Consider the following 19475-nt stretch of genomic DNA (forward strand, 5'->3'; position numbering starts at 1 on the left):
GAGTATGTCGTCCCCTCAAAATGACCAGTAATTTTAATTGTAACGTCTTCGTTTGATGTAAGTCCTCTTCCTCCTTTGACGGTAGGAAACAACAGCTATCAATTACTCAGTTGATCTCATATGATTGGTGCTTCTTTGAAAAGTTCTAATTCTTTTTAGTATTCTTTATCTTATCTTTGTATTCATAATTTCATATATTGGTTTCATGTGGCCAAGGGCTGCGGATTTTCTCAACCGTCTAACTAAATTTAATTGACAAGCCAAGTTAGGCGGTGCTTATTGGGTACATTGGTCAGTTGGTCACCCACCGCCTTCAGTTATCTTTCTCTTGAAAAGGTTCAGGTGGGAGTTTCATCGCGAGAGTTTATTTTTTCAAAAGTTAGAAAAATTTATAAGATATTTTAGTCTTTTTATTTTATCACTATTGTATAATTCACTAATGCTGCGAATCAAACTGGAACGTGCCATATTGCATAATTGCATTCTAAGCATGCCACGTGTGGTTACAAGTATGGGTGGATGAGGAAACAAATTGAATTATTCTTCATTTTATGGTGTTATTGATCAATAACATTGACATTATACTAAAGTGGGGAATATCATTATAAAGTTGAATCACAATAGTAGCCAAGGGAGGTTAAAATGCATTTGTGATGATTTCCGGCCTCAAACGGTAGACTGTCGTAGCGAAGCCACCAGCTAGTCTTTTTTAAAACAAAATTAAAAAAAAAAATAGAAAATAAAAGGTATGCAGTTATGCAAAAATTTAAAATCATAGAAAATAAAAACATTATTTGAAATTAAAGAAACAAAATAGAAAAACATGAATTGGGCCTTTTGGATATCAACTCAAGTAATTAAAAGGTATTGGGCGTTAATGGGTCAATATGATGGGCCTAACAAAGCCCATTTTGTAATTTTAAACTATCCGTTTCCATTTCTTCACGATCCAACTTCAAAGCCGTCACTTTCCCGGGAAAAGCACTGTATCACAGTGCTATCACACGAATGGAGTTCCCGGCAATGTCAACGTCCAAACGCCTCCATTTTCCGGCAAATATCATCGGAAAACTGAAGATCGACTTCCAGATATTTGTGAGGGAGAGCTCGGCCCAGTGCAAACACAATCGCATTGCGAAATCCGTGCAAGCATCGAGTAAAAACAACAGCGGCAGCATCTCAATCTCGCCGGCGTTCACGGACGAGAGCGATCGAGAATCCGATGGTTTGAGAAACGAAAAGGGTTGGATTCACTTTGTGGGGATTGGAGGTTGCGGGTTGTCTGCGCTGGCCATGCTTGCACTCAAACAGGTGATGCTTGATTGAAACCCTAGTTCTCTGTTTGGTTGGCGAGAAAATGGTGGAAATTTTGTGGAAGTATTAGAATGTCATTAGACTTCTGAAAAACTGGACCATTTTTGGGTTTCTTGAATTTTGAGAGTTGTTTTTGTTTTCGTAGGGTTATGAGGTTAGTGGCTCGGATATTGTGTGGAGTAGCTTCATGGATGGGCTGCAGGAAGCAGGGGCATTTTTGCATATAGGCCATTCGGTGACCAATTTGCAAAGGAACGGGGCCCCGAGATTACCTGATGCCATTGTTGTTTCAAGTGCTATTCCCCAAAACAATGCTGAGATTTTGTATGCAAAGTCCGTCGGAGTACCCGTGTGAGTATATCTTTGTTCACCTTAGCATTTGAAGCATTTGGAACTTCTTTTGGTGTGTAATGTTATAAACACTGAAATATTCTTACCAAGTTAGCAGTAGTAGGAATTACAAATTGTTAGCAGTTACTATAGGCTAAGTTGTAGGTTGTGCGCAACTGTCTATTCCGTTCCTAATCTTCCTATGTTGACAGATAACCAAGTAGGCTATTATGTATGTAACTTTAGCGGTTTAGGGCTCGTTTGGAAGTGCTTTTAGAATGACTGAAGCGCTTTTCGTGAAATAGATTTTGGGTTCCAAAAGCACTTTTAAGTGCTATTTTGAAGAAGCACTAGATATGCTTCTTGCAGGAAGCACTTAAAGTGGTTCTACACAATCCACTTAGTTTTTTACTAAGGATTGGTTTCAAAAACATTTCACCAAAAGCACTTTTAGTCATTTTATAAGCACTTCCAAACAAGCCCGTAGTGTTTGCTTATCTAAGTATGCTGCATTCACTGTTTTGCTTGATTTCATATCTTAACCTCTTTCTTCTACAGGTACAAGCGAGACCAGTGGTTAGGAAAGCTGACAGAGGGCTATAATCTCATTGCTGTAAGCGGTAGCCATGGTAAGAATATTTCTGTGCTATTATCTTCACCAATCATTGTTATGCTATCTGCACATTATTTACAAAATCAGTTTACAGAATGTCTTCTTAAATGTGGAGAAATCTAAGATACTATTGCCTTGTCTTCATTTCTATTATTGCATAATAATGATAAGTATTAATACTTACAGGAAAGAGTACAACTGCAAGTATGCTTGCTTATGTTCTAGACGCCATGGGTGATAGTCTTACCGCAGTAGTTGGAGCACATGTGCCGCAGGTATCATTTTCAATTCTTTTACTTCTCTATACAGCTTTGGAGAAAATACGAGCTTAGCAGATGCAATATGTTAAATCATAGTTTTTTACTTTCTTGTGAATTAGCTTTTACAATAAAGAGTTTGATTGTGGTTTCATTTGTAATTGGAATTGGCTTTCTTAAATTATATGTTGGAAATGATTCAAACTGTCTTTTGCAGTTCTCAGGAGGAAACATTATCTTTGGTGATGGTCGTAATTTTGTCCTGGAGGTATACTTTTCCTGTTGAGGTTGAAAATTTTGATTTGAAATCTAGGATTAAAGGTTGATATGCTATAAAATTTTAATGGAATACGTTATTCTGTTTAGGCCAAACAAGGGAGGTAGTAAATGGTAAAGCATGCATGAACAAAAGACTGAAGATATCTAATATTTAAATTTCCGTTCATGGTTCTGTAACAATGAATAGGAACCTATTATTGATAGGAATAAATGATGTTTAGATAACCTGTACTACTTCATACTTAATCGACAGGAATAGATCGATTTCATGTTCAATTGCTCATAAAGATTACTTACATATTTCATGTTTGTAGTAGGCTGATGAATACGATTGCTGTTTCCTGGGATTATCACCTTCTATAGCCGTTGTAACAAATTTGGATTGGGAGCATGTTGATATATTTCCAAACGAGGAGGCGGTTAAAGCTACTTTCAGGAAATTCCTGAACCGTATCAGGGTGGGCGGACATCTCATTTTATGTGGGGATAGGTACATTGCTCGACTATTTTGACAGCATATTGCATTTCTGGTGCAGCAGAAAGTTCAAGTGGCAGGCATTATAGAAGCTTTAGTCCACATACCATTTCCCATATACCATGAAAGAAATGACAGTTTCCTAAGTCATCCAGCATATTACTCGAGCTGCTCTTGATTTTCGTATTGAACCTATGGTTGTGTAACTCTTACTTTGTATGCAATTCGATTTAAAACTTTATGGTTCATTGTGTGTAGATTTTTGGTTTGGTCCTTTGGTAGCAGTTGCATGCATTAGTTATTCAATATACATGTCTATTGTATTTTTTGCTCACCATTCTTACAGATGTAAATTTATTTGGTAGTATACTCTTTGTAAATGTTCCCCGTTTGCAACAGTCAAGGTGCATGTTCATTGCTGACTGATGGAAAGCGAGCAATTGGATCCGATAGCTGGAAATGTTCTGATAGCTACAACATAACAACTTATGGAACCGCAAGTTCTAATGAATGGCATGCATCATCAATCAGGCCAAATTTAAGGGGTGGTAGTGATTATACACTGGTATGTAAATATGGTTTCTTATCATGCCGGGATGCTCCCCTGTTGCCCTACATTATTCAGCTTCTTTTGGAAAAAAAATGGTGTATGAAACTTAACTGAATTTCTTTTCCCTGGTTAATCACTCTTTCCCCTGCAGTGTCATTGCGGGCACCCTGTGGCAGACATCAGTCTACAGATTCCAGGAGTTCATAACGTCCTTAATTCGTTGGCAGTGAGTGACATACTGTTCTGAGTATAATTTTCCTCATCACATTTCTGTGTTGTATTATAATTTATAACCATCATTTGCATCTCGATATTTTTAAAGGCGGGTTTTCGTCTATTGATATAAATGACTGTTCTAAAAATCCCTGCCTAGCACTGTCTAGACCCCGCCTAGGCGCTAGGCGGCTGGCCACCGTCCCGATTAATGCCTAGGCATTTGAAAATTAAGAAAGGGCGCCTAGATTTGCTGAGGCGCCCGCCTAGACCACCAAGGCACCCACCTAACCCGCCCAGACCCGCTTAGGCACCTACCTAGGTTGCGACTTACTAGATAGAAAATAGATAACTTTCATTTTGCATTTTATTTTTTTCAATAAATTGTAAGAGACTTAGTGAATACTTAAATGAACATACATTATATGCTTGTTCCCCATGTTTTCATTACGTTCCAATACTTCATAATATATATGTCATTCTTGTTTACTTTATGATGAAATTATATATGATTTAAGTATAAACAAACACTTATTTACACGAAAAATAATAGATTTACTTAAATCCGCCTAGTCTGCCTAGGCGCTAGGCCTCAACTTGCTGACCAAACTAGCGCCTAGTGTCTTTTAGAACCTTGATGAACTACATGTCCTGTAATGTTTAACTTATTGTCGCTTTTAATTGTGCTGTATTGTGCAGGTTGTTGCCACTGTGATAGCATTATTCAGTGACCAATGTCAAATCAACAATACAATCAATCTTGTGAGGTTGCACTTAAACAATTTCATAGGCATTTCAAGACGTTTTGAGATGATTGGCACCGTGTGCGGATGCCACATATATGACGATTATGCTCATCATCCAACAGAAGTTAGTGCAGTTATTCAAGCTGCACGCCAGAGGTTCCCTGTCAAGTCTCTTTTGGTCGTGTTCCAGCCTCATACTTACAGGTATTCACTCAAGACGAGAACAATGCGCAGAGTCTTTTATCGCTAGCATGATTTGTATGATTTGTGCTAAACTGACTGATAATACGTTTGCAGCCGTTTAACAGCACTGAAGGATGACTTCGCCAATGCTCTCCGCGATGCAGATCAAGTCGTAGTCACAGAGGTAAGTTGTCTTAGCAGAGTCTTTGGATTACCTTATAGCTTATAGCCAAAGGGCTAATTGGTTGGAAGTACGATGTCAGGTGTATGCCGCTAGAGAGAAAGATGTCGAGAATGTTGGCGGAAGGGAGTTAGCTGCTACGATAATTGGCCCGCCATCTGAATACTTCCCTTCTCTGGTAATACTCAAGTTTTAAGTTCTTTTAGATACAATTATGTCTGAAATCGCATGCCGAACATGACTGTAAACGATAAAAAATCGCATACCAGGATCGAATAAAAACCCATTAGTGCTTCAAATGGTTCTCTAGGAAGGATTCGGGTAACTGGATGACTTCAGGATTGTTGAATATGCAGGACGATGTTGTAGAGAAGTTAGCATCTCAAATATGCAAGAACCCTCATCGGGAAATCGTAGTTTTTACACTTGGAGCAGGTACTCAAATCTTGATGAAACTAATCTCACTAATTTCAGATCATTCTGGTTCATATAAAAAGGGACAAAGCAAATAATTATCCGATTTTTTCAGGTAATATAACTACCGTCGGCCCAAAGCTGCTCTATGAATTGAGAAGGAGATTACAAGTGAATTCGTCGCTTCATCATCAAGTTTGAAGATTAAGTGTTTGATGCTTCAGTGACAGTCGCTGAGCCGAACTTCCCCAAACCGGAGGTGGAAGGTGTATTAACCCCGTTAACTACGTCAAGGAAAGCCATTTGACAAAAGTGACCGGTTTGCAAGCTAAGCATTCGTTTCCGAGCAAACTGCAATGCGTATATAGCAAAGGATGGAAAGGAAAAGAGTTCTTCAATGCAAAATTCATCAAAAGATAAAGATCAAACACGAACTTCTCAATCCGGAAAATTCGAAAGACAGGTACCAATTTTCCTTGTTTCTCAATCAAGTAAATACATCACATTAATCCTTAGCATTCCCTAAAAACATAGAAAGACTAGAAATCTAAACTTTAAGCTATCACTAACAAAAACACAATCAGAGAATTGAACTGACTTACCCTGTACACAGCTTCACTCACTTTTCCCTCTACTACTGAACAATCATCCGCAGATAAAAGCACAAGCATAACAATGCTTGCAAGCTTCGAAATTGGAGCACTTCCTACCCTCCGAAAAACGAGAAAAACCCGCGCTTTTTGGGCTCTTCCTCCACCATGACAGCCTGCATACTGTCCTGCTCAACGAGCCTCCAGGCCGCCTGCTCGAAAGCCAGCCCTGCCAATGTGGGCGGCCTGTTCAAAACCAGAGGGTACCCTCTGTTGGTGCTTCTGATGACCTCCGTATCCTCCGGAATCATCCCCAACAATGCCAGTCCCAACATCTCCTGCACATCCAGCACCGACATCATGTCTTCCCCTTTGATCATGTCCGTCCGAACCCGGTTCACCATCATCTTAATATCCCTTATTCCGTCACACTCCAGCAGCCCAATGACCCTGTCAGCGTCTCTCAAGCTCGTGATGTCCGGCGTGGTCACCAGAACGGCCTCATTGGCCGGCGTAATGGCTGTGATGAATCCGGCATCGATCCCTGCTGGGCAATCGATGAGAATGAAGTCCGGGCAGCCCTCTTGCCTGGCTTTCAAGGCGTCCACTACCCAGACCAGGGCCTTGCCGCCGAACCCCATCGGCAATTTGGACCGGGGCTTCGAGATACAGAGCAATTCGAAGTTGGACCAGCGCTTGTCCCTGACGAGGGCCTGGTCGAGGCGGCAGTCGCCGTTGAGGACCTCGACGACGGTGTAGTTGACGCGGTTCTCGAGGCCGAGGAGGAGGTCGAGGTTGCGGAGGCCGACGTCGGCGTCGATGGCGACAACAGAGAAGCCGAGGCGGGCGAGGGAGAGGCCGACATTGGCGGTGGTGGTGGTCTTGCCGACGCCTCCTTTTCCGGAGGTGATGACGACGACGCGGGGCGTGTCGCCGGACAACTGGGGCTTCCTGTTGTATTGGAGGACGGCGCGGACTGTGAAGGGAGAAGAAAGATTGGGTCTTTGGGTTTTGGGTTTAAAGGCGTTTAGTGGGTTTGCGGCGGTGAGGAAGGAGGAGGTGGAGGAGGAGGGCTTGGGGTGGAGGATGGGGGGGAGGAGTTGAAGAGAGACCATTGCGGCTTTTGTGACCCTTGGATTAGATCAGGTGGGATCATCAAAACAAGAGGAAGGAGGAGTTGTGACTGTGAGTGAACGCTTCAACAGGGAAATAGGAGGTTGGCGGAATCGAAAATCGAAATCGTATTGGAGTAAACCGCACTGAACGGTTTGGTTTTTACGGCCTTGAAATGGTTCTGGTTTAAGACCGAATCACATGCTAAAAAATGGGTTTTAAATCAAACAGTATAAATTGTAACAACTAATGTGATTTATATTATTTATGATTTTGTTGTTTATAGTTGAGAAAATTGTAACAATAGCTTCTTAACTTCAACTTAATTGGAGCAATGATTTCGTAACTAAAAATTCATGACCATTGGTTTCTTTACCTATCAAAACGTGCAGTTATGATCATTTTCGTTGACTCCATTAAAATTCTATCAAAATGACTCATGTTGAAAGGATTATTGTTACAAATGGATTAAAGTTGAGTGATTGTAGTTCCAATTGAGTTAAAGTTGAGTAATCATTTCTCTTATTGGGTTAAAGTTAGGGACCATTCTTACAATTTTTTTGATTTGGTTTTCTATAGTTGCTTCTTGATTCTGCCTTATGTGAGTGGCACATAATTCATTTTGACGGAAGTTTTAACGGAGTTGACGAAAAGGACCATAGCTACATGTTTAGATAAATTAAGGGATCAAATATCATAAATTTTTAGTTGATGGACTATTGCTTCAATTAGATTAAAGTTGATGGACCATTATTAAAATTTCATCACCAATAAACAACAATAGTCCCTACCACTCAACATCACAGACCCACCTTATTCCGAGGAATATGCCCAATGTAGAGACCCAGGTCGGCCCATTACCCACTCTACAGTCTACATCACACTCCCACCTTCTTATTCCTGTACTTAATCTAAACCGTCCGATCCAAAAACAAGTGTCTTCAGATCTACAATCCTGACCGTCTAATAAACAAACCAATAGAAACACTTTGACGGAAAGCAAGAGACGCCATGGATTGCCTCCGAACCTAGAGAGAGGATCCTCGTGGATCTTCTTTACGAGAATTCCAGAAATTATTCAATCACATCTGTTCATCGTATATTATGAGGTCAATTTTTATTAGATACTGTTTATATTCAATTTTAAATAAAAAAATTTACAATAATTTCTAACCTTTCAATGTACAATGAACAGATACGATTAAATCATCGGAAAAAGTATCCAACGGGCCCAACGTAATCCCGAAAGGCCAAAGAAAAGTCATAGATTCTAGATATTGTTTACCCTTTCAGATCAGCTTCCCCACCTCCCGTCTTCCCGCCACGTGTCCCCGGCCCATCTGTAAATTACACGATTACCCTTTTCACTCTCTCTCTCTCTCTCTCTGGTCGGTTGGTTGTCAAATTATCACTTCCGTTTTTCTTACAAAACAACCACCGACTCCCGGTTTCTTCCTCCTCTGTTTTTCTCTCCGGATCCGAATTCGTCCGAGTTTTTCCCGATTTCTTCACTCCGCGGATGAGATTCCGAGCTCGAGGCCCTTTCCTTCACCTGTGATTTCAATCTGGTCTGCTCTCTCTCTCTCTCTCCCTCTCTCCCTCTGTTCGTCTTTGATTTCGCGTGTTTGAATTTGGACTTAATTATTGGTTTTTGTTTCGATTTATCTGTTTAGATTAGTCTGTGATTGGATCTGGATTGATTGGTGTTTGAATTTGATGCTACTGTATACGAACTGATTAGATCACGCTGTTATATGTACGGATTTGTGATGAGCTGTTGGAGCTGTGTTTATTTTTTGTACGGATCTGTTTGGTTAAGATTGGATTTGAATGAATTGGATACTAGAATCTGTTTGGCTGATGGGAAAATTGAGTTGAAGTTGAATTTCTGGTTATTAAATTGAGTGAGAGGGTTTGTTCGTCGGTTTTTGTGTTATTTCATCATCTCACCTATACGATTAAGATTGGATTAATTGGATTGGTGTTGTTTTGTAATTCATAATCGAAGCTGAGTTGACTCAATTGGTATCTCTTGATTTTGTGAGCTTTTTATCTACTCTTGGTCCAGAGTTTTGTCACTAACAAGTATCGGATGGATATATTTACCATTAATTGAAATGATTGGAGCTTTATCATTAACTCAATGTTTCTTGGGATTTTTGATCTAGCTTGCGAGGTTTATGACGACGTTATTTGGATCCAATTTTCAGTTATTTGGGAAGCTTGACTTCACTTTTAATTATGATGATAGTTGGGGTTAGGCATAGTAGGGGATGCGCCCAAGATTTATGTTGCTTGCGTTTGGTAGCATGTGTGTTCTGCCTTTCGAGCGTCCATTTTATTCCTTTCCAATGGCGCACCATGCTGTTAATGTTCATGATTCGGAGGTGTTTTCTTGTTTATTGTTTCTTTGAATAATGACTTGGGAAGCAGTGGTTTTCTGATTCCCAACTAGGCTGAGGATAGGTTACTGAAATTTGAGTTGAACTCCTTTCTGAAGTCTCTTCAATTGGACTCTTGGCGGATTGCAGTGTTACTCGTGTTGTCTTATAGTTGCTGTTAAGTGTGTCTTATATGCTTATTTATATCGTTACTTTAAGTTTTGGTTTAACTTGTAACTCTCTTTGCTATTTTTCAGCAGAGAAAGGCCATGTGAGCTATTTGGAACAGATTTTCGTTATTGCTTCCACAGTTGGTATTGGATGATCAGTTTTTCTGTATGCTCAAGATGGGTAAATGCAAGGGTTGTGGGAAACTAGGAAGAATGATGCCGAGGGGTGGCTCTGTGAGTGCATATCAGTTTTCCCTTCTGTTGTCTCCTGTTGTTTCCGTATGGGATTGCATCGTTCGCAAAATGAGGTACTCCTATAGACCTGAGTGGGTGTAGTTATTAGGATTATAGTAATTATATTAGTTTTCAGCAAGAAAAGTAATTAATTTTATTTAGTAATATAGAAAAGTAAGGGAACACAGTTATAGGGAAATGTATACACTTTAGAGGAATTCTCAAAACAAGTTAAACAAAGGCAACTTTTTGGAGGTTGTTGGTTGAATGGATAGCATGGAGTGTAATAAATTGCAACCGGTTGTGAGAAAAGTTAAGAAAAAGCAGGTGAAGGACGAGTTGGATCGTCAAAAACAGGCTGAGAAAAAGAAGAGGCGTTTGGAGAAAGCCCTTGCTACTTCGGCAGCCATCATTTCTGAACTAGAAAAGAAAAAACAGAAGAAGAAAGAAGAGCAACAGAGGCTTGATGAAGAAGGTGCTGCAATTGCGGAGGCTGTTGCGTTGCGTGTCCTTCTTGGTGAAGAAGACTCAGACGAAACATGTGAGATTGTTCTGAACAAAGATCAAGTGTTCAATCATTGGGATTGTCCTGGCGACATCAACGTATTTGTGGGTGGAAGGAGGACATGCTTTCCTTATCAAGACTCTGCAAAGTGTTCACTCGAAAGGATTGGGTGGGTGTCTGGTGCTTACAGATCGGGATACAACTTGGGTGGCTTAGGGAACAGTGAATGGTCGCTCTCATCTGGACCTTATGAAAGAGATTACGCAAAATTATTTTCTGACGATGGACGTTGGGGTACCAGCGGATTTGCTGCTGGGCTCATTGCGGCGCAGGCTGTTTCATCTCTACGGATTGCAGAGGATGCACATGAAGGCACAATTGTGCTCGACGGAATGCTAAGACGTTAGATGGACGTTTCAGTCAAGCTGTTATGCTACTGGAAGAGCCCTCGGCTGTATTTCGGTGACAATGTTCTGTATATAATTTCGCGTTGAAGAATGTTGCAGTCTCATGCTCTTGCGTTTTCTGCTTCTTTTTCTCTTCGAGGGGCTGCTATGTATTTTACGTGCAGTAACATTTCATGACCTTGAGGCATCAGCTGACTCATCTTTCTGTTCTTTTTTTGTGGATTGTATCAAACTAACGTGGTTTCAATAATGTTTGCATCTTCCGTGGTATGGAATTATTAGTTAAACCTTATCCCAACTTTACTGCGAGAGAGGATCCTTGTGGGGTCTTCCAATTACATCTGTTCATTGTACATCGTGTGGTCAGTTTTTATCAGGTACAGTTTATATTCAATTTTAAATAAAAAATTTACAATGATTTTTAACCGTACGATATACAATAAACATATATGATTGGAAAGTCCTCACAAAGAGGATCCGGCGAGGATCCTCCTAGTTTTACCACAATCAAAAGTTATCTTGATTTTCCCACTTGGGGCCTGTTTGGTGGATAATTTGAATAGGATATGTGACCGATTAAATAGACTTGAGTCCAGTTTGTTGATTATTGTGTCAAAATTTGAAATGAACATAGCTGAACGAGATGAGTAAGGAATTCACAATAAAATAAGTTATTTAACCTATTTATATACACAGGTTACAAGTCCCGCCTAACCAATCTCCTCCAAATTCAATACCACCCGGCTCACCAAACAGGCCATTAAACATTGTGATCAAGTTTGGCGCTCATTTAGCGTTCAAGATTAGATTGAATTGAATAACTCGAATAGTTCAGAGTTGTACTTCCGAATTTTACTATTTTCTGAAGACGGAAAGGGATGCATTTTCTGAATGATAAATTCATCTTCTACCGTCAAGTTGGACAAGTTTCTTCGTTGCTAAGACGTTACCTTGAATAACATAACAAATCGCGTAACGTAATGAAACCAACTACAAGCTGGGCAATCTATTGAATGTAATCCAGTTCTTTGGGGGCATGAATGGGGCATACTTCTGTTCAACAAACAAAAGAATTTTCTTCATTGGTACACGACGCAGGACTCATTGACCTTTGCTGGGATTTGACTAGTACACATTGGCAAAGTGTGCTCGGAAATTACGTACTTTGCCATGTTCGAGAATTATGCTGCAGCGGCGGCTCTGCATCCGGTTGCTGGTTCTGCCGAAGTACATCCTCTTCCTTATTCTCGAAATCTGAACTACTAGAAGGCTTTGCTCCCGTTGTGATTAGATTCTTAAACCATGCGGCCTGAAATCTAGGAGTACCTCTGTCTGAATTTTCAGGAGATGCGGGAGAAGCTATGGCATTGCTTGTAACACCCACAAGGAAACGATATGCTACTTTGCTAGCTGAAACAATCTGTGTCTTCGCTTCTCTAAACTGCAACGACCCAAGAAAACTATTAGACTTGTATGCACCGAAGCAACCAAAAGCAACATTTCATGCAATAATGAAAATAACTTTAAAGGAAACCAACAATGAGTGGAAGGTCAAACACGAAGAAGTACAGAGGCGAAACTAGATTCCAGGAAAATTCAATCCGAGCATGTACGGTTAGCCACATCTCCGGGCAAAGTATCATCAAAGTCGAGTCCAAGGCAAAGAAGAAAACAAAGAAACAGGCAGGTAGCTTCAAAGTGGATATGTGTAAGATTAATTTGATGCATTTTCCCTTTCCCATTAAAGATGAAATGTCCATGTAAATATGTAAATGTGAAACTTGCTGTAATTTTCCCTTTCTAGTTTCTATGCACGTTCTGCATAAAATAACTCACCCGTTCTGCCGTGTTTCCTGCGACTTCCATAGCAGCATCACCAGCATGGGCAAAACGATTAACCCAACCTGTAAAAGAAGCTATAAGAATACATGCCATATATCTATTTACAAGACTACATTTTCAAATTCAGAGGCACAGTACAGAACACGGAAGATCATAAATGCACAACTTAAACACGAAGATCATAAATGCACAACCATATATCAGCGAACTGACCGAAACAAGAACAAATCACTGGCCATTGTACTTATGGTTGGTCAAGTAAACGCCCAGTTGCATAGAAAATAAATCTTTAGTATAGCCGGTAAACCCTACGATCTCACAAAGTTACCTGGAAGCCTTGGCACCCCAAGCCTTTCACATAACTCATCACAAAAGTGATTGCAATTTTTTGATAACAGGTCATACGAATACCCTGGCCACTCTCTACTGAGTTCCCTCAAGATTTGGTTAACCTTGAAGATCGAACAATGCGTTGTCCCAAGAACGATGCTTTCACGATATGTGTACATTGGATTTTTCCCAGAAGGGCAACTAAACACACCAGATCCTTGTTCACAGAACCCAAATGACCATTCATCATCTCCATAAACCTGTCCAATAGAGCATAAACAATTACGAACAGAAATACAAGCCGTTACATTGCAACTTTTAACCGTCTTTACGTAATAAAACAGAGAGCCAAACTCTAGTCATTCTCCATATAAGAATCATCAGAGTTTCTTGACTGGCAACGAAAATTCAACATAAAGGCATCGTATCGTGAAACATCTATTGAGGCAACATAAAGCAGTTTACTGAAAATTATAAACCGCAAACGCAAATCATAAAGGTAAACTCAACAACACCTCGGCACTTATATACCGAAAATCCGAACTAACATAGCGAAAATTGAAACTTTTCAGTATTCAGATCAAACTCAAATCGAAGGTTTACAATCAATCAAGAAAATTATTAACTTCAACTAGCAATTACATGTCTACTTTCAGATTAAAGCCCTAAATGTCCCCCAAATTCACATCACTCCAACTACCAATTACACGTCCACTTTCAGATTACATACTTATACATGCAACCGCGAGTACACAAGAGGAAGACACAGAGAGAGAGACGAGGAGGAGGAAGGAGGAACCTGAACGGCGCTGTGGAAGATGCCACCGAGGCCGATACCATCCTTGAAGATCTTGTTGATCTGCAGAATGGTGCTATTCGTCTTGTCCGATCCACTATTCGTCACATCGTATATATGCAGCACCACCTCCGCCATCTTCCCCCAAATTCTTCACCAAAAACCCCAAATCCCAAATCCAAAATCGCCCCTCCCTCCTCCTCCCAATTCAAACCACAAACCCTAATCCTAATCCAAATCCTCTCAGAAATGAAACAATCCGCTTCAATTCGAACAAAAAGCCAACCACTTTTCGCTGCCTCGGCGATTACAATATGAATACTTTCTCGTCACGAATTGCTCAATTGCTTTTCTCTTCCTCTTTCTTTTCTCTTCCTTTCTCGCTCTAAACTGGTTCAATTTCTTCAAACTTTAGAGAGAGAAAGTCAGCGTCTGTGTCTGTGTGGGTACGTTTAACAAAATCTCAGAAATCGGGTTCGTAATGTAATTTTCGCGGGCCGAGGGGTAAAATTCCGACACGGAACAGACCCCGGAAGTCGAGCGAAATTACGGAACTGACATCCCATTAGCACAGCTGTCCTGTCCGCCACTGCGGTTACGATTAGCGCGATGTGGATAAGTGGGCCCACGTGCCACGCCACGCAACTATTAAAGGTTATGACACCGACCGCTTTTTGTCAAATGACCGACCTGCCCTCGTCTTGTTCGAACGAGTGTTCGCGTGCCGCAAGAAAAGCCCGCCACACGTCCGTGATATGAGATCTTTTCGGCTTTGCGACACAATTGGGCATCCGACGTCGTTTCGTAAGAATTCCTCATTGTGTCTTTTATTGTTCTTTGTTTGATGGATCTTATTCTTGTATTTTAGGGACTTTGTCAATAGCTAGTTAGGATTTGAGTTTGATTAATTCAGTGACGATATCTCGATTCAATCATTATGCTCGTTTGAAAATGTTTTAAAAATGAATGAAACAGCTTTTGATGAAATTGATTTTGGGATCTAAAAGTATTTTAACTGTTTTTTTTAAGAAGCATCATATATGTGCTTTTTTTCTAGAATTCATTTGGATTTTTACTAATAATTAGTTTAAAAATTTTTTACTAAAATTTTTTTTAATCATTTCAAATGGACTTCCAAACAAGCTTGATTATTTTATCAAAAAATTATAATCATTACAGACAATTGTGATTGGGCCGTAAACAAAAATAATTATAATATCAAACTATTTTTATATACAAAATAGTTGCACGACTTTGACCTATCAACTTCAAAGTCCAATTTGAAATCTATTTCATGGCTCGAACGCCCAGCTCGCCCATCCCAATTTAGTTGGGGTCATCAATATTCTCATGGACCATCCATATCCTTGTGTTTTTTGTCCAAATGCCTCTTGTACAGAATTAGAGTCTGATGGCAATGCTAATACTGATCAAACTCTCTACACGACCAATTCTTCTCGGAAGTATTTTAAGTACTTTTTTAGTATTTATTTGCATTTTTATTAAGAATTTGTTTCAAAAATATTTTCAACAAAAACGTTTCCAATCATTTTAAAAGTGCATCCAAACGAACCCTATAGCTTTTAGTAGTTGTATATGCTTTGTTGAATGAGATATCATATCCAGTTCATGTGAATGTTACAAAATGATAATCAAGTTCGATACTTAGTTGAGTGATTCGTTTGACATTTATTGTCACAAGAGCTTACATACGCAACATGAATGATGCCAACCCGATAACTAAGTTCGATACTTGGTTGAGTATGACCTGATTTTCACGCAATAAAATGTACAATAAAATGATGAGGGCGAATCTTTGTGCAACAAAAAGGTTGCTTCTTTGTAACCAAGAGGTCACGGGTTTAAGTCGTAGAACCAGTCTCTTTGTAAGGGTAAGGTCATACAATAGATGTGCCTCCCGACCTTCGCGAAGCGAGGAACCTTGTTAACTTGAGGTCGGTGACTAAAATAATGATTTAGGTAGGATAACTTTGAGTGGAGAGACAACCTCCTCCCACTATCACACTGGCAATTGGTACTTGCTTAAGCAAATCTATGCATGCATCATTGAAGTCATTGTAGTGCATAACAGCTAGATAGCCAACTAGAAATTTTATTTTTTGGAAGATATGCAATTAGCCACCTATGATTTGATCTGTATTTTGGGTGTAAATATTAGATTCAATCAACAAAACTTCGAAGATTTGTGAGGTAAATTTAATGCCCGACCCGTTAACTAACACGAATCGATACGAAAATAATATGTTTTGAATCAACCCGTTAGCGATTTGGGTCGTTATGAGATCACCTATTAAGAACATGTTTATGAGTCGGGTTGTTATCAGGTGACCCTTTAAGAATCCTACAAGATATGATTTAGATATTAGACATAACAATTTTTTGCATGACCTGTTAACCAGAAACGAAACAACACAACTTGTTAATGAATTAGGTCGTTATCGGATCACCTGATAAAACCCCGTTAAGGTAACGAGTTTCACATGACACAACTCGCTAATATAACGGGTATGACATGAACACGACCTGTTTGCCATGCATAGGTTTGGTACTTGGAAAAAACACCAAAAAAGCAAACAAATACAATATTTCTTAAATTTCATACACCAAACATGAGCAGCTTCTATAATTCCTTCACTTACAAACATGATACAACAATAACATGGAAACAAAAATATTGGATTAACGGTTTAGGGTTTAGGGTTTAGGAAAATGAGTTGCATATATGATCGTGGTAAGAAAATAGAGAAAAAAATAGAGTGGAAGCACGTAAAACCTTAAAAACATACCTGTACGATTTGTCACAGTGGTAGTTCTAAGGTGGAGATCTTTAAAATTCTTGTATGGTATATTGATCGTATATTGGCACAAGCTCGAAAGCTATCTGCCATCGTTGGTCATCAATTGAGAGAAAACTAAGCTTGTGTTAATCTCCGAACTGCCATTACCGCCATTTTCCTCTGTTCTTACATTGGTTGAGGGATCTCCAGGAACAATGTTAGTTGTCGGAGGCTCATTGATGTCGCAGTCTTGAGGCTGTTCTCCACGCGGTCGAGATTCCTGAAGCTGAAGCGCGTATTCTAAATTCCACAATACATCACCAATGGTTGGCCTATCGGCACCATAATCAGCCAAACATTTCTCTGCCGTTTCTCCAAACTTTTTCAAAGAGCTTGGTTTGATCTTCCCAACAAGGTGGCGGTCAATAATTTTCTCAAGCATGCCCTTCTTCTGCCATTCCAATGCCCATTCACCTAGATTCACCTGCTCCCTGTCAACTGAGGGATCCACAGCAGGTCTAGCGCAAAGAACCTCAAAGAGCACAACCCCAAATGAATACACATCTGACTTATCAGTAAGCTGCTGCCTCCGGAAATACTCTGGATCAAGATACCCAAAACTACCTTTAACAGCGGTACTTACATGAGTTTCACTGAGACACGGACCTGATCTTGAGAGACCAAAATCGGCCACCTTAGGCACATAATTCTCGTCAAGCAAAATGTTAGTTGATTTAATGTCACGGTGGATGATTCCGTGAGCAAAACCTGTATGAAGGTAGTGAAGACCTCTTGCTGATCCAATGCAAATTTCAAGTCGTTGCTTCCAGGACAAAGGTGGGATCCCCGAACCATACAAATGTTTCTTTAACGGCCCCTTTTCCATGTATTCATAAACTAGTATCATTTCAGATTGTTCTTCACAATATCCGACAAGTGATACAAGATGGTGGTGGCGAATTTGGGACAAAACCGTTATTTCAGTCTGGAATTCTGGAAGGCCCTGCCTAGATCCAGGCACACCTCTCTTCACGGCAACCTTTGTGTTGTCCTTCAGGACCCCTTTATAAACCATGCCAAAACCACCAGAGCCTACAATTAGACTTTTATCGAAATTGTTTGTCGCCAATTGTAATTCAGCAAAAGGAATTTTCAAGCAATGATATCCATTTGCGGCAGAAGATGCAAGTGCAGTCCTTTCTGACATTCTACTGTGTGAACTACCTCCATATACGCGTAAAGGTGTCCAAACCGTACTTTCTGCAGGGCGGGGTTTCAGTTTCCTCTTTCTGCGTTTCAAAGCAAGCAGAAATGCACCAATTCCAAAACAAAGAATAACAAAGCCTCCAACAACTGTGCCCACCAAAATCCATATACTCCTCTTCTTACGCCCAGTTCCAGCCCATAAATTGGAAACATTCACCATTCTCATGATCTCTGCCCCATTCAATATAGCATTAATCCTAACGGAACTACTCAGATCAGAAGGACCAACGCTGATTTCTATAATCCCAGAACCATCCGAATCCACAACAAAATCAATATAGACAGGAGATGCAAGCACATTGGCTGCCATCACTGACAGATCAACATCTCTGTACGCAGCATACCCGTTGATATACACATTAAAGTACAACAAGTTAAGTGCAGGACTAACAATGTCACAGAAGTGCAACCTAACCAAATGCCCGGAATTCGTATCCACTGGAAATTTCCATGTAAGATTAAACCTTGCACCCGTAATTGCCTTATCCGTATTCATCTCCTGGGCAGTCATATATACATTATCCGGCGCAATCTCTCGAGTTGCACCGCCCCTCTGATAATTCGGAGTATCCGTGGTGGAAGCACGCTTCGCAGCGGATTCCAGAACAAGATAATCGACATCAGGGACCCAATCCCTCCACAAAGTATCATTAAAAGGTGTCAATTTCGAACCTCCAACATTAATCCTATAAAGGGTCTCTAAAACTTGCGAAGACAGATTCTTGTATTCGACAACATTCGCACCAACCAATTTAGCACCGTAATCAACAAGAAGATCCTCAGGAGCTGTAAAAACTTCAATGGCATTTACATAGCAAAACCCAGAATTACCCACAGGCGCAAACACAATTTCAACAACATTTGCATCAATTTTTATAACAAATTCTCTAATCACAGATTCCCTAACATGTAATTCTCTCAACAGAGAAAACCCATTAACGGAAACGCTAAAGTTTGCAGCTTTCAAATCAAAACCCTGAGCTACAAACGGCGAGAAGTGAAAACGTACCAAGTGGATCCCTGATTTCTTGATGCTGAAGGTGTAGCTCGAAGCCCTGGTGAAAACTCTGGCTGTGCGGTAGAGAACGGGTGAATTGGGAGGTGGGTTTTGGTCGGCGAGCGAAATGGAGCCCGGTCCGGGTTTGTACGGGTCCGCTGAGAAGACCCGGTTGAAGACGGAGGCGTTGGTAGAGGAGCCGCAGTTGAGAAGGTAGTTGTCTAAGGGAGTGAAGGAGGCTGAGAAGTGGAGGAGAGAGAAGATGGTTAGAGGGAGAAAATGGAAGTTCATGGTGTCCATGGAAGGTGGTTGGAGCTCATGAGAGAGTGAGGAGGAGTTGGAGGAACAGAGGCACAGTGGATTCTGACTAAGTGGAAGTGTGAAATTAATGGAGGGTGTTCTGTTTGAATTTTTTTTATATTATTCAAGATTTTATTGGATCCTTTTTATGAGTGGGGATCTGAGGAATCTTCAAATTATATTTATTTATT

At 40.3% G+C, this 19475-nt stretch overlaps 5 protein-coding genes across 7 annotated transcripts; 2 read left to right on the forward strand and 3 right to left on the reverse strand.

Annotated features, from left to right (window-relative positions):
- Positions 1-969: 969 nt before the first annotated feature.
- LOC137720288 (uncharacterized) lies at positions 970-5803 on the forward strand. Its single transcript, XM_068459336.1, has 13 exons — positions 970-1311; positions 1460-1665; positions 2203-2273; positions 2444-2532; positions 2732-2782; positions 3111-3283; positions 3668-3833; positions 3970-4044; positions 4731-4981; positions 5075-5144; positions 5224-5319; positions 5498-5576; positions 5671-5803. Exons 1-13 carry the CDS (start codon positions 1009-1011, stop codon positions 5754-5756), a joined length of 1716 nt encoding a protein of 571 aa, XP_068315437.1. The 5' UTR covers positions 970-1008; the 3' UTR covers positions 5757-5803.
- On the reverse strand, positions 5787-7550 carry LOC137720289 (septum site-determining protein minD homolog, chloroplastic-like). 2 transcript variants are annotated; one of them, XR_011066487.1, is made up of 2 exons: positions 6158-7550; positions 5787-5906 (listed from the first exon to the last, which is right to left on the reverse strand). XR_011066487.1 is itself a non-coding variant. In XM_068459337.1 (1 exon), exon 1 carries the CDS (start codon positions 7258-7260, stop codon positions 6262-6264), a length of 999 nt encoding a protein of 332 aa, XP_068315438.1. In that variant the 5' UTR covers positions 7261-7550; the 3' UTR covers positions 5967-6261. The 2 variants fall into 2 exon arrangements, 1 of the variants encoding a protein (XP_068315438.1); XM_068459337.1 differs by lacking the exon at positions 5787-5906 and having other exon boundaries at positions 5967-7550.
- Positions 7551-8649: 1099 nt separating this feature from the next.
- Positions 8650-11258, forward strand: LOC137720291 (uncharacterized). Of its 2 annotated transcripts, none has more exons than XM_068459339.1 (2): positions 8650-8826; positions 9897-11258. In XM_068459339.1, exon 2 carries the CDS (start codon positions 10311-10313, stop codon positions 10953-10955), a length of 645 nt encoding a protein of 214 aa, XP_068315440.1. In that variant the 5' UTR covers positions 8650-8826; positions 9897-10310; the 3' UTR covers positions 10956-11258. The 2 variants fall into 2 exon arrangements, with proteins under 2 accessions (XP_068315440.1, XP_068315441.1); XM_068459340.1 differs by having other exon boundaries at positions 9900-11258.
- A 675-nt stretch (positions 11259-11933) lies between these two features.
- Positions 11934-14356, reverse strand: LOC137720290 (deSI-like protein At4g17486). Its single transcript, XM_068459338.1, has 4 exons — positions 13927-14356; positions 13126-13387; positions 12792-12859; positions 11934-12396 (listed from the first exon to the last, which is right to left on the reverse strand). The coding sequence occupies exons 1-4, from the start codon at positions 14059-14061 to the stop codon at positions 12112-12114; spliced, it is 750 nt and encodes a 249-aa protein (XP_068315439.1). The 5' UTR covers positions 14062-14356; the 3' UTR covers positions 11934-12111.
- Positions 14357-16500: 2144 nt separating this feature from the next.
- Positions 16501-19362, reverse strand: LOC137720287 (probable receptor-like protein kinase At5g24010). The gene has a single exon (XM_068459335.1). The coding sequence runs from the start codon at positions 19282-19284 to the stop codon at positions 16822-16824; it is 2463 nt and encodes an 820-aa protein (XP_068315436.1). The 5' UTR covers positions 19285-19362; the 3' UTR covers positions 16501-16821.
- Between the last annotated feature and the right edge of the window lie 113 nt (positions 19363-19475).

This window comes from Pyrus communis, chromosome 16 (genome assembly GCF_963583255.1).
Source record: "Pyrus communis chromosome 16, drPyrComm1.1, whole genome shotgun sequence".
NCBI classification, from domain to species: Eukaryota; Viridiplantae; Streptophyta; class Magnoliopsida; order Rosales; family Rosaceae; genus Pyrus; species Pyrus communis.

What these genes read in the sequence shown, in the direction of transcription:
- LOC137720289 (XM_068459337.1), bottom strand. Translation starts at nt 7,260, where the DNA reads ATGGTCTCTCTTCAACTCCTCCCCCCCATCCTCCACCCCAAGCCCTCC.
- LOC137720287 (XM_068459335.1), bottom strand. Translation starts at nt 19,284, where the DNA reads ATGGACACCATGAACTTCCATTTTCTCCCTCTAACCATCTTCTCTCTC.
- LOC137720291 (XM_068459339.1), top strand. Translation starts at nt 10,311, where the DNA reads ATGGATAGCATGGAGTGTAATAAATTGCAACCGGTTGTGAGAAAAGTT.
- LOC137720288 (XM_068459336.1), top strand. Translation starts at nt 1,009, where the DNA reads ATGGAGTTCCCGGCAATGTCAACGTCCAAACGCCTCCATTTTCCGGCA. An exon ending in CTCATTTTATGTGGGGATAG is followed by an intron (nt 3,284 to 3,667) that starts GTACATTGCTCG and finishes CGTTTGCAACAG; the next exon opens with TCAAGGTGCATGTTCATTGC. An exon ending in CTGAATACTTCCCTTCTCTG is followed by an intron (nt 5,320 to 5,497) that starts GTAATACTCAAG and finishes TTGAATATGCAG; the next exon opens with GACGATGTTGTAGAGAAGTT.
- LOC137720290 (XM_068459338.1), bottom strand. Translation starts at nt 14,061, where the DNA reads ATGGCGGAGGTGGTGCTGCATATATACGATGTGACGAATAGTGGATCG. An exon ending in TGGGGTGCCAAGGCTTCCAG is followed by an intron (nt 12,860 to 13,125) that starts GTAACTTTGTGA and finishes CTTCTTTTACAG; the next exon opens with GTTGGGTTAATCGTTTTGCC. An exon ending in CAGGAAACACGGCAGAACGG is followed by an intron (nt 12,397 to 12,791) that starts GTGAGTTATTTT and finishes GGGTCGTTGCAG; the next exon opens with TTTAGAGAAGCGAAGACACA.